At 49.9% G+C, this 12,730-nt stretch overlaps 1 protein-coding gene across 4 annotated transcripts in view; it reads left to right on the forward strand.

The window, feature by feature from the left end:
* Nucleotides 1–12,730, forward strand: part of LOC144178625 (uncharacterized) — a 436,372-nt gene that overhangs the window by 406,205 nt on the left and 17,437 nt on the right. For 3 of the 4 annotated variants that reach the window (XM_077706615.1, XM_077706616.1, XM_077706613.1), the window contains 2 exons: nucleotides 8,609–8,959; nucleotides 9,832–10,149. In XM_077706615.1, coding sequence (XP_077562741.1) covers nucleotides 8,609–8,959; nucleotides 9,832–10,149 — 669 coding nt within the window. The remainder of the gene's footprint in view (nucleotides 1–8,608; nucleotides 8,960–9,831; nucleotides 10,150–12,730) is intronic. The other variant, XM_077706614.1, reaches the window with a different exon arrangement.

The following is a 12,730-nucleotide window of genomic DNA, read 5'->3' on the forward strand; positions in this document are numbered from 1 at the left end:
CATCTCATCACGCGGTACGCATTAGGACACCTTTTTTCCCGCCGCTGGCAACGCGCCGTGGTAGCGCGGGATAAAGCACTCCGGTCATCTCGGGAGACCCGGGTTCAATTCCCACCCGAACACAAATGTTATTCTTTACTCTTCACAGTCGCGGTTATTTTCTGTACCGGACAGGAACTACTAAGACAACAGCGCTGGTTTGTCGCGCAATGGAGAGTTTAAGTCTTTCGCTTTAATATTGCCTGCAAGTCTCCTGCCATTGAATTTATTGGCCGCGACGTGCTCGTAGTGTTCGTTTATACTGGTCTGCAGGCGCTACAAGCCGAAAGCCTCACGCGACAGTCAAACCTTTCTCCGGCTCACTTCTTAAGAGACACTCGTTGCATATGTTAGCGTGAGTTCGTAAAGTTTACGATAAACCACTTCTGGGTTCTCAGAAAAAGCCTGCTCCGCTGTCTTTTTTCTTTCAAAACAAAAGCGATGCGATTTTTTTCTTTCTCCTGGCTACTGCTACATCGATCGCTTATCCCCTCGGGACATCCGCTCCGTCCCCATCAGGAGGTCCGCATCCTTTTCCTCCCACCATCCCCAAGCAAAGAACGCTCAACAGTCGTGCTGACTTGGTACATTAGGATCGGCACTGACTTCTGCCTCCCGATGGAGAAAGCCGGAAGACTGACACTATGTCATCGCAGTACTTTCAACAGAGTCACTGAGTGCCGAATGTTTCTTTACTTCCTCCGTCTTTATATAGCTGGTATGTCAGCATACAACTTCGCGGCAGTTCCCTTTCAACGGCTTTTCTGGATGCGCGCAGCTTGGTCTATTGGGACCTAGAAGTGGGATGCGACAGTCAGCACCGAAACAGCGAGGAGAACGCTCTTTTCTACTTTCTTTTCCAAGGACGAACTTTCGGCTGCGCAGTTCATTTTGTTGCGTTGTGAACTGCTCTGGCAAGTACGAACAGTACGAGTTTTGTCGTGAAGATGTGGAGAATGAATTGTGTTTGGCAATAACTTCTTTTTCTAAAGCATAATCTCATCGTTCACAAAGGCTGTTGTCAGAAAGGTTTTTAAAGGAAATACGATTAACGAGTAACAAAACGTTTCTGCTCATTTTTTTTTTTTTACATTTTCCTGTTTATGACGGCACATGCCGTTTTTAGACAAATAGATATCACTCAATACACCTCCCGATATTTTCATGTTAGCTGGTCTGTCTTTCAAAAAAATGGTGCAGCTTGCACTAGTGCTGCAAACCCGCCGCGGTGGCTCAGTGGCTAAGCTGTCGCGCTGCTGAGCACGAGGACGCGGGTTCGATTCCCGGCCGCGGTGGCCGCTTTTACGATGGAGGCGAAAAGCGAGAACGCCCGTGTGTGCGAGATTTCAGCGCACGTTAAAGATCCTCAGGGGGTCAAAAACCGGAGCCCTCCACTACGGCGCGCCTCATCTCCTGCGTTGAGTCGGCGCGTTAAACACTGCAATCAATCAAGCGCTAGTGGTGCAAGGCTGCAGGAACAGCGAAGCTGTGGGTCGGCCTAGCATTTTCCGGTTTTGCTAAGTTTTGATAGGTATTGCTATGCTTTGCTAAGTTGTGTCAAGTTTTGCGATGTTCCTGCTAGGCTGGGCTTATGTGTTCAGTGGTGAGGTCAAGTTTAGCCGGATTTTACAAGGCCAGGCCGTTCCGGTCGATCCCCCACACTGACAGCGGATCCAAGAAAGGGAGAAGCTAAGTCGATCCCCAGCTCCGCTGTCTCTCCCGTCTTGCACCACTAGTGCAAGCTGCGCCCCTTTTTGCACTTTGGTGGCCAAAAAAACTGGCACCTTTAAAATGGTATAGTAAGGGGTGCGCATACGCATATGCCCCTTTTGCTCCCTGTGGAGCAGGCGCAAAAGCTGGCTTCACTGTTAAAATATCCTCTTTGCGGTGGTGCACCCTTTACAGGCGGCGCAAGGTTTTTTTTATTTTATTTTTTTGTGCTCACGCCACCGGATCAAGCTCAAGCTTAACGAGCGCCGCTGTTAAAAACGAGCTTTCCTTTAGCGCTACTGCAATAATGTTTTCACCCGAACGCCTAAACCCAGGTTTTACGTAAAGCTCTTATTTTAGCGTGACGGCAATTTGTGGGCTCGAAATAATCCTGACAACCAAAATAGCTGCCTGGTTCCAGCACCAAAATAGCTCGAGTAGTCATTGTGGATTCGGCACACGGTTTTTCTGTCAATCCCGTTTTGATGAAAGCATCGCCACTTACCGGGAAACAAATTAGTTTACGGGAAAAGGCTAGACTTAACCCCTACGTATTTACCTTGGCAGGCGCTGTTTCGTCGTCTTAGTGCTCATTTTAACAAAACGAATACAAAGAAAATTACAGAACAGTCACGCGTGAACGAATCCTTGTATTCCGCCACTTTCCCTAGTAAGAGGGAAATTCCGCAAAGGGAAACGCATGCACGGCGGTGTTCCGCCAGAACATCCCACCTAATGACACCCCGAGCGGTGCAAGCGCCGCCCCTTTTTCTAAGTAAGCTCGAGGCACTGGAATAGTTGGTACGAGATAATTACTCGAGAAGCCGGCGCGAAAGCTTACCGGGCGGGTGCTAGTGCGGGTGGCGGGTGGCGGGGGGAGTGCATTGACAGCACTCCCCCCCCCCCCCCCCCGCTCCACCTTACCCCCCACCAAAGCAATTGCTGCATCATTCCCCAGCAGTAAAGAACGCCGAACTAGTTTGTAGGGTTGCGTACTTCGAAAAGCCCTAACACGACGGCGACGAAGGAAGAAGAACGAAACAGGCGCTGACTGTGAACAAATTTTTTTAGAAAAAACACATTTTATACACATACATCTAGCCATGCGCTATGACTGCGTATATCAATCAAACTGCAAATTTTTTGGCCGCCCTCAGTCCCGCTCACAACTCTGAACTCAGCAAAGAACCTTCCCTATCTGACAGGGGTAGGGAAAAAGAGTGAGTGAGTGAGTGAGTGAGTGGGTGGGTGGGTGGGTGGGTGGGTGGGTGGGTGGGTGAGTGAGTGAGTGAGTGAGTGAGTGAGTGAGTGAGTGAGTGAGTGAGTGAGTGAGTGAGTGGGTGGGTGGGTGGGTGGGTGGGTGGGTGAGTGAGTGAGTGAGTGAGTGAGTGAGTGAGTGAGTGAGTGAGTGAGTGAGTGAGTGAGTGAGTGAGTGAGTGAGTGAGTGAGTGAGTGAGTGAGTGAGTGAGTGAGTGAGTGAGTGAGTGAGTGAGTGAGTGAGTGAGTGAGTGAGTGAGTGAGTGAGTGAGTGAGTGAGTGAGTGAGTGAGTGAGTGAGTGAGTGAGTGAGTGAGTGAGTGAGTGAGTGAGTGAGTGAGTGAGTGAGTGAGTGAGTGAGTGAGTGAGTGAGTGAGTGAGTGAGTGAGTGAGTGAGTGAGTGAGTGAGTGAGTGAGTGAGTGAGTGAGTGAGTGAGTGAGTGAGTGAGTGAGTGAGTGAGTGAGTGAGTGAGTGAGTGAGTGAGTGAGTGAGTGAGTGAGTGAGTGAGTGAGTGAGTGAGTGAGTGAGTGAGTGAGTGAGTGAGTGAGTGAGTGAGTGAGTGAGTGAGTGAGTGAGTGAGTGAGTGAGTGAGTGAGTGAGTGAGTGAGTGAGTGAGTGAGTGAGTGAGTGAGTGAGTGAGTGAGTGAGTGAGTGAGTGAGTGAGTGAGTGAGTGAGTGAGTGAGTGAGTGAGTGAGTGAGTGAGTGAGTGAGTGAGTGAGTGAGTGAGTGAGTGAGTGAGTGAGTGAGTGAGTGAGTGAGTGAGTGAGTGAGTGAGTGAGTGAGTGAGTGAGTGAGTGAGTGAGTGAGTGAGTGAGTGAGTGAGTGAGTGAGTGAGTGAGTGAGTGAGTGAGTGAGTGAGTGAGTGAGTGAGTGAGTGAGTGAGTGAGTGAGTGAGTGAGTGAGTGAGTGAGTGAGTGAGTGAGTGAGTGAGTGAGTGAGTGAGTGAGTGAGTGAGTGAGTGAGTGAGTGAGTGAGTGAGTGAGTGAGTGAGTGAGTGAGTGAGTGAGTGAGTGAGTGAGTGAGTGAGTGAGTGAGTGAGTGAGTGAGTGAGTGAGTGAGTGAGTGAGTGAGTGAGTGAGTGAGTGAGTGAGTGAGTGAGTGAGTGAGTGAGTGAGTGAGTGAGTGAGTGAGTGAGTGAGTGAGTGAGTGAGTGAGTGAGTGAGTGAGTGAGTGAGTGAGTGAGTGAGTGAGTGAGTGAGTGAGTGAGTGAGTGAGTGAGTGAGTGAGTGAGTGAGTGAGTGAGTGAGTGAGTGAGTGAGTGAGTGAGTGAGTGAGTGAGTGAGTGAGTGAGTGAGTGAGTGAGTGAGTGAGTGAGTGAGTGAGTGAGTGAGTGAGTGAGTGAGTGAGTGAGTGAGTGAGTGAGTGAGTGAGTGAGTGAGTGAGTGAGTGAGTGAGTGAGTGAGTGAGTGAGTGAGTGAGTGAGTGAGTGAGTGAGTGAGTGAGTGAGTGAGTGAGTGAGTGAGTGAGTGAGTGAGTGAGTGAGTGGAAAGCTGGCGGAATTAGCATTGCGAGGCGTGCCGCACACCTACGTGTAAGGGGATTCACTGGAAACGAACACTAAGGCCGTTTTTTTTTAACTGCTGAACAAGGCTTACCTGGGAGTTTTATGTTTTGCCTTTTATAACTCCGCGCATCAGAACTTGCTTTACAGTTCCTTAGGATTACCGGGCACCGCAGTCTATGTGATTTAGTTAATATTATTTGAGGCTGCTGCTGGTCTAGAGGACCAGCCCACAAAACATCCAAGGTGCGGAAGGCTGGTTTTCAGTCCCCTGTCGACGAAGGCAGTCCGTTTACGCTTGAATCATGTATCGATACGTCCGGTACAAGGGCTGCTCGAGTGCTAGTGACCTAATCTCAGCCACTGGGATAAATCGCTCCGAGGACATTCGGGGATGGCTAGAGCGCACTCCAAACTCTCCAAAGACCAAGGTGGTTCCGAGTTCCACCGAGATGGACGAGCTGCAGCAGCAGTGTCTGTGACGCCTTCAAGCGGAGGGGAGGAAACTGCGAATGGTCGAGAACCTTGGTGTTTGACTCCGTATGGGGAACTCCGAGGGTTATTTTACGCCCCTTTCCGTGAAGTGCTTCCAGGCGATCATACTGGGACTGTGATGAAAGAAGTAAAGGTATACCTATTAAAATACACGCCTAGCGCCGAGTGGAGCCAAAACATAGATGCCGGGCGGCTCTCCCAGTGCGTTTCAGCTATGCTTCGTAGCACATTGAAGCGGGGTATCAAGGCTGTGATGTGGGATTCGATCACCTTCCACTAGAACAGCGTATAGTCAGTGGTGACTCCGAGAAACTTGACGCGATCAGCTTGCCGGATCGGCATGCCTCCCTAGGTTGACTTCGTGTAGCTGTCCGTTGCCTTCCAGGGGAGAAAGCACACCAGGATTTTTCCGCAGATAGCGTTAGCACCACCGACGAAAGATAGGCTTGAATGAGCCCAATAGATTTTTGGAATGTCACTGCCAGCCACATGTGTTGATACCCAGTGAACCGAATGCACATGCCGTCTGCACATATTGATACATTAAATGGCTTGCTATCCTTCCTTTGAGCCCTAGGGAGGCCAGCCACAACCACATTAAAGGGGCCCCGAAAGAAGTTTTGCCGATACATAAATATTCGCAATTTTCAATAAATGAATGTTCTAGCAGGCATCTCCTTCAAGAATTTTGTTACAGTGATGAGTATTGCTATTGTTGTTGCAAACCAAAACAGCGCATTTTCGTTCTCGATGCCTTTCCACCCCGTTTCGCCTTTCCCCTCACCCAGCGCCAGCGCTCCGCACGGATATTTTTCATGATGACTTGCTTCTCGGGGATGTCTGCAACAACATCAGGTTGCGCGCGTCTGTTACTGCGGTAGTACCGCGCCGCAAGCATCGCTTTGGGATGGGACTGTTTGACTTCCTGCTTTATACGTTTGCGCCGTTTTTTTATTATTATTATTAATCGTTCTGCTTAAGAATCCCGCACTCCGCTCACGGCTGGAAAAGCTAACAGAAGGAACGGGGCGGAAGTTTTACTCTTGCACACCATGCCGAAAGATCGCGCGAAAGGAGAACGACCCTGTGAGAGACCGCGCGGACGCAGCGACGACATGCGCTGGTACGTAAAATGGGACTCAAAGATATGTGAGCGAATGACTAAAGAATCGCCTCAAAATCTGTTAGAGTAAGCATGTAAGTGCTTCCCGAACCGACGTCGGTTCATACATTGCTTGATAGGCCGCTCGTTTGCGCCTATGTCGATCTTGGTCGGGCTGTGGTGACACCATGCACGTGCGCACGCAGGCAGTAGTAGTATGCCATTCCGTAATCCCGATCAGTTCTAAACATTTTTAACCGTAGCAAAAAAGAGCCGAAGGGTTGCACAATACAGCGCAGTTTTTTTTTAAGCTTTTGTCGTACTTTCACTCCCTTTCTCACTTTCCCGGAAGTTTCTACACAACTGTACGTTTATCAATTAGGCAAGTACACCGTAACCGGTATTACGAGCGGTCTCGGAAAAGTAGTGTGGGTTTCGGGGCCGAGCCTTCCTCTTTGCTCGACCCTGCATATGATTGCAAAAAGCAATTAACCCACCCTCGCTCTTCCCTTGATGGCCAAGAGGATTGACTGATTGTGGGCTCTAACACGCCGACGCTATAGGCGATGAGGCGTGCCGTAGTGGAGGGCTCCGGATTAATTTTGACCACCTGGGGATCTTTAACGTACACCGAAATCTCGAACACACGGGCATTTTAGCTTTCCGCTTCCATCAGAAAAGCGGCCGCCACGGCCGGGAATCGAACCCGCGCGTCCTCGTACTCAGCAGCGCTACGCCTCAGCCACTGAGCCACCGCGGCGGGTCTTGCCAGACTTCTGTTTTACGCTTTACGCTAAAAACTTCAACCGATATTGATTCCTTATTACCTAAGTGGCCTTCCGTAACTCTTCTTCTTCACTTAACTGACCTTATATTCTAACGAATTAGTCGCCGAAGCCCACGGCCGAAGCGTCGTAGGCCAAAATACGCATCGCATTAGCGCTAGTGTTGAGTTGTATGAGCTTCATGGACTGCCCTATAAGTTTATTAAACTCTACAAACGGCGCGAATGTTGTTGGGGTGCAGTTTTCGCTTCCCGATCGGTTCCCCACGACCCGTCGGCCGACCGGTTTTGTCTGCGTCTTCAGTCAGCGAGCCAGTCGCACTTCGCGGACTTTACGTCGGCCGACGTGTTTGGGTCGCCGTCGGCGTCGTGTGTCAACGTGGTCTGTCAACTGGGAAGTCAGCGTCGCTGTCGTGTCGTCGTCGGGTAGGCCTATTGTGAGCGCGCCTTAGCGATAAGCGTGGTAACGGAGCAAACAAAGGTAAATATAAACGAACATGATGGCATGTAAGCGTGCTGCAGGAAACGCTACTTAACAGAGGGTGCCGCAGCAACCCGCCACCGTTGAGCAGACTACGCCGTTAAGCAGACTACAAAAAAAGCCGTCCAAAAGCCTAATCTCTGCCTCGTGAAGCACATGGGAGAATTGATGACGTACATGTGTTTAAATGGCGGTGTCCAAAAACGCGCAGGAAAGGGTGGGAAAGCGGCGACAAACTTCGCAACAAAAGTGTTCGCTTTCCGCTGCACGTGAAAAAAGTTATACTTGGCACAGATGACGTTTAGCACCAAACCTAACGACTACGCTTGTTCATTTATTATGCTCGAAACGCCTTTCAGGACCCCTTTAAAGAGTGTAGAAGAGAAAACACTACCCTGAGACACACCTCGTGCGATGCTTCTTGTGCCCCTTAAGACGCCCTATTTATCGCTCCTGCACAAAGTGGTCCGAAAGGAATGCGTAGAGGAAGCGGAGATTTCCCGTGATTCCCAATTCTTGCAAGTTCATAATGATATCATTTTGCAAAACACTGCCATACGCTTTGAAGACGTCAAAAAATAGAGCCAGTGTTGACAGCCTATTTTTTCCGCTGGTATTAGATGTGGCTAATAAAGTCCGCGACACTGCCTTGCTCCCTTAAAGGTTGCCAAAAACCAGCCACGCACTACGAACGCCTTTTGCTAGCTTCGAGCCACCACATCATCCTGGCACTCACAAGATTGTCAGTGAGCTATGACACACGATGGGAGCGAAACGGGCCGGTATTATGAAATGTCTGCATGACACTTGCCAAGTTTTAGTACCGGTACCACCCATGCAAGCTTTCATAGTGAGAGAATGTTTCCTGAACCCCAAACCAAGTTGCGATACCCGAGCTAGTCTTGTTTGGGCTCCGAAGACAAGTTGCAAAACATTTGTATGCTCATCTCATAAGAACCTGCTGTTCATCTCCAGCGCAGACTGCTCAGGGCGGGCAGGAGTTCCTTGAGGGGGAAGGAAAGATTCACGAGGGATGCCGATAATAAGGGTGTAAGACAAGGCGGGTGGGCTTCCTAAATTCCCCGCATAGGCGTTAGCGAAGTCCTGGGCCAACGGTATGAGTGTTTTGCTCTCGTGCAAGGATAAGACAATGAACGGCCTGAACGGTAGCCTGTTTCCAGACAGCGCATTGACAACGCTCCAAGTCATTTTCCCCCTTTTTGGTTCTTGTCCCACAGGCGTGCTGGGCGTGGTGGTGACCGAGGTGCGGCTGCTGTCGGACAGCAACAAGGCGCAGTACGTGCTGCAGGGCGAAGGCGCCACGCTGCTCTGCTTCTTCGTGCTGTCACCGCGCGAGGAGCTCCGGCGCGTGCTGTGGTTCAAGGATGGCGCCGAGGTGTACGTGTGGCGCAGGGGCCGCCGCCCGCTCGCCAGGAACCTGTTCGACAAACGCGTGGACCTCAACAACCGCTCGCCCTCGTTCATCTCCATCCTCAGCGCGCACATGTCCATGCAGGGAAACTACACCTGCAAGGTCGAGACGGACTCGGCCACGTCGCAGAACGACTTCTTCCTCACCGTTATCGTTGGCGAGTTCTCTTGCCTCACGTCTTAATAGGCCTCGTAGTCTCACACGCTCTAGGTGGTTGCGTGTTCGATGTGCACCTAGGCAAACTAGCAGAGATTCAGATATCGAATCCGCATGCTTTCGACGCCAGCTCATTCGTTATATACGCATCTACACGATGTCGTACTAGAAGCCTCGATGACGACATGTGGGGACCTCACGCATTATCACTGTTATTATTTTAATGTTGCAGCATTATAGTAACCTGTCGCAGTAATTCAACGACAGGGCCAGCGTTCCTCTCGCCCTTGACAACCTACCATGTCCTCTCAATACCTAAGAGGATCCTAGCGTTTTCTTCTGAATACATGTTCCATTTGTCACTTGGAACTTTGTTTTGAGGCACGTGTGAATCGTTTACACTGGCCGGTTGCGTTACATTCTAAAAACCCGGCTCAAATCCTGCTTTTGGCTAGTGTCGACGCCCTGTAGAGCCCTGTTACTAGATTCGTAGCTTTGTGTGTGGCTGGCATGTTTATTAATTCAGCTACCGTGGGTCCGGTGGGTATCTATCGCTGTTATTGAGAGATGTCGATGAGAAACCGCCCATGTCACAGTGCCAGGAATAGGACGAGTATAAACAGTCCTGTAAAGGCTGCACCTCCGCAAGCATAGGCTTTATGCGGAAAAGCATCAGCAGAAGTTTCAGGGGCTATAAGCTACACACCTTCAACGTCAAGTTCGTGTGGCTGTTCATACGCGCAGTACATCGCACAGGCAAGACTTGTAGTGCAAGGTATTCGTAACCTACGTCGTACGCACAGATTTCTCACATAAGTCAGGAAAACCTCACATTCAGCTGTAAAAGAAAGCTACATTTACCGCCCATCGCAGCAGACTCGTGCAAGGAGGACAGCTGGACGACGTACTCGGACCGCGTGTCGTGCACGGAGACGGTGGAGCTGCAGTGCGGTGGCATGTTCCCCAAGCCGTCGCCCGCGTGCGGAGTGTACAACGACCAGACGGGCGTGTACCTGAACACGGTGCCCTTCGACCGCGTCGAGCCGGCGGCCAACGCCACGTACGAGGTGCGCCTGCACCGCGTGTTCCAGGTGCGCGACTGGCTCGCCTTCCGGAACCTCACCTTCCGCTGCCACATCATCGTGCTCGGCACCGACTGGAGGAGCGGAATCTCGCACAAGCTCTTCGGAGGTGGGTGTGGGGCGGCGCCTCCGTCTTTTCGGCACGTGTACGCCGTGGTCTACGTTACGTCTGATGGTTCACATACTCCCCTTTTTCACCACCTTGTCAGTGAAGACCCCGCACTATCTGGAATTTAAACCATCCGCTCCCCCAACTGAGTTTACGTTACAACCAAGGTTAAATTTCGGGGACATACACTCACCCCACTTGATTTCCATCTAAACTAAAAGTCGGACGACAAACTGTATTTGCTTTGACATGACCGCCGAGTTGGTGTGTCGTATTGATTAGAACCAGTGGCCGACTCATCTCCATCTAGGAGTGTAATGCAATTTCTCTTTTATTTGATACCAAAAACTCAAATTTCGCGCATTCTAGAACTAGAACTGCTCCCGCTGTATTTCATCAAATTTTGAACGCACAGTACATCGAAAAAATTTACCGCGTATTTATCTGCCCCCTTCGCTGAAGATGTCGTGGAAAGTCTATAGTGTTCTGCCCCCTCTGAGACGTAAATGCCTCTCTTCCCCCCGCCCACCTTACACGCTCTTCCCACTTTGTCTCGCTAATTTAACGATAAACAGGGCGGAGGTTTGCTCAAGTCAATTCAATTTTCCCGCATTCGCACTGCTCGCGCGCCATCTATTGTAGTTCTTATTTTAATCATTCTTGTAAGCTAGTGTAATATATTGTAATCGATGACTTCTATTTTTAATTAAAATGAAACTGCTAGTTCCAGTTATGTATTGGTGCTTTGTCTAAAATATGCCTGATGTTTTCTTTTTGGCAACAATGTTAACAAATATAAAGTATGGTACCATATTTATAACTTTGAAAAGGTTTTGCCTATATAAACTACTTGTTCAACAGTTTCTTTAAGTTTGGTTGGTCTATTGCATCCAGGGGTAGATAGAGACATACAGACATAACAGAATTTTCGGGTTTAAGTAGCCCAAGTGGGACTACCATCTTCATAAATAGCTTACAGTTTTATAGCGACGCCTGACTTCGCGAACACGACTTACGTGCAAGCCTCCTGCCGGTCTTGTTCACTTCGTGCGCGTTGTGCCACTCACGCTGTGTCCTCAACGGCCAGTGTGCACGTGATCGGCAGGTGGCTGTCCACGTGTCCTTCTCCAGACGTTCACGTGTGCTTCTCCGCTTCTCCTGGAGGGAGGAGTGTTAGTTTTATTTCGGAGTGACGTCCTATTTCACCTCGAGCAGTGCGTATCCTTCCTCCTTCGCGGTTCCGGCGCGCTCTGCTCCTCTCCATCACCAGACGCCATACAACCCCGGCCATTGTTTGCCTTTCCCATCCCTGCGGCGTCAAATATACCAACGCCGATTTCACAGGCTGGTCACTTACGTTCGCGCGTAAAACTGCAGTAGCATCGCAGGTAGAAAAGTCGTCTGATGGCAGAAACGCATGCCCCGGCTGGTATCGTTTTTTTCGGGCTCTGATACTTGCTACGCGACGTTCAGGCAGCCACAGCCACATCTCACTGGGAGCGTAAAATTTCTCTCCCGCTTGTCCTTTCACATCCGCGCTTTTTATTTTTCAAAGGGACGCGCACCGCAGATTACCGCGAAAGCGAGAACTAAAAAGCCCGCGCACAAATTACGCGTCGTCTGCCCCGGTCAGGCTAACATAGAACACGCTTCGCGCGCTAACGACTCCGTCGACGGGAGACGTTAAAATAAATTGTTGCGCCGCTGAGCAGGCGCCTCCAAATACTGGCCGCGTCGATTTACGTTGCGTGCAAATCACCGTCTCTTCTACGAGCATTACCCCGCGCTCGTCAGGGCCTTCCTTTGTTCCTGCGCCGTGTGATTTTCTCTCGGTTCTGCGCGTCTCACGCTTGCTCGTCAGAGATTTTCACCCGGGACAAAAATAGGTCTATATAGGTCCTTCTACGACGATTCCCCCCACCCTGCCTAGTATAATATTCCAAGTTTGGACGCCACCACGAATGAGAGGAATATTCGAGTTTCACTAGTGAACCGTTTCTCCAGGGGTGGAAGATCCTTTATATTTCAACGCCAATTTTAACAGACTGTATCCATTCATCCTTGTTCTGTTGCAAAGAGGGAGCTGAATATGATTCGGCAAAATGTTAATTCAACTACAGAAGTGGCATTGCTTCCCTATGTTGCTTGAAGTCAATAAATAACGAGGCTTTGGCGAGGCTTGATGCACCTTGGCTTATGCGACTCTGTATGCCACGTGCACAAGGCACTAAAAACGAAATCATCGCTTGTTTACGCCCGTTCCTGTATTTGATCAGGTATGTGCACAAGAGCTGTTTTCGCTCTTCTGTTTAGCGCACTGCACGCCGGAAAACACGCGATCGACAGACGCCAGGAGAGGTAACAATTAACGTCTGTGATGGAACGTCGTTTTCCTCTTTTGCATAAATCACTAGCAGCGGGGTTTTTGAAGTGATCTGTCGATATAGCTGATCACCAAATGGTTCCGATCCAATTAAAAACTTGGGCAGCTGCAGCGAGTGGTAAACAAAACTCCAATGGTTGAAAAAAATTCTGCGTTGCAAATGAGTACATTCATAATTAGAGCACAAAAAAAGAAAGA

The sequence above is a fragment of the Haemaphysalis longicornis genome, unplaced genomic scaffold (assembly GCF_048455015.1).
Source record: "Haemaphysalis longicornis isolate Haplotype H1 unplaced genomic scaffold, Haemaphysalis longicornis Haplotype H1 scaffold_4, whole genome shotgun sequence".
NCBI lineage: Eukaryota > Metazoa > Arthropoda > Arachnida > Ixodida > Ixodidae > Haemaphysalis > Haemaphysalis longicornis.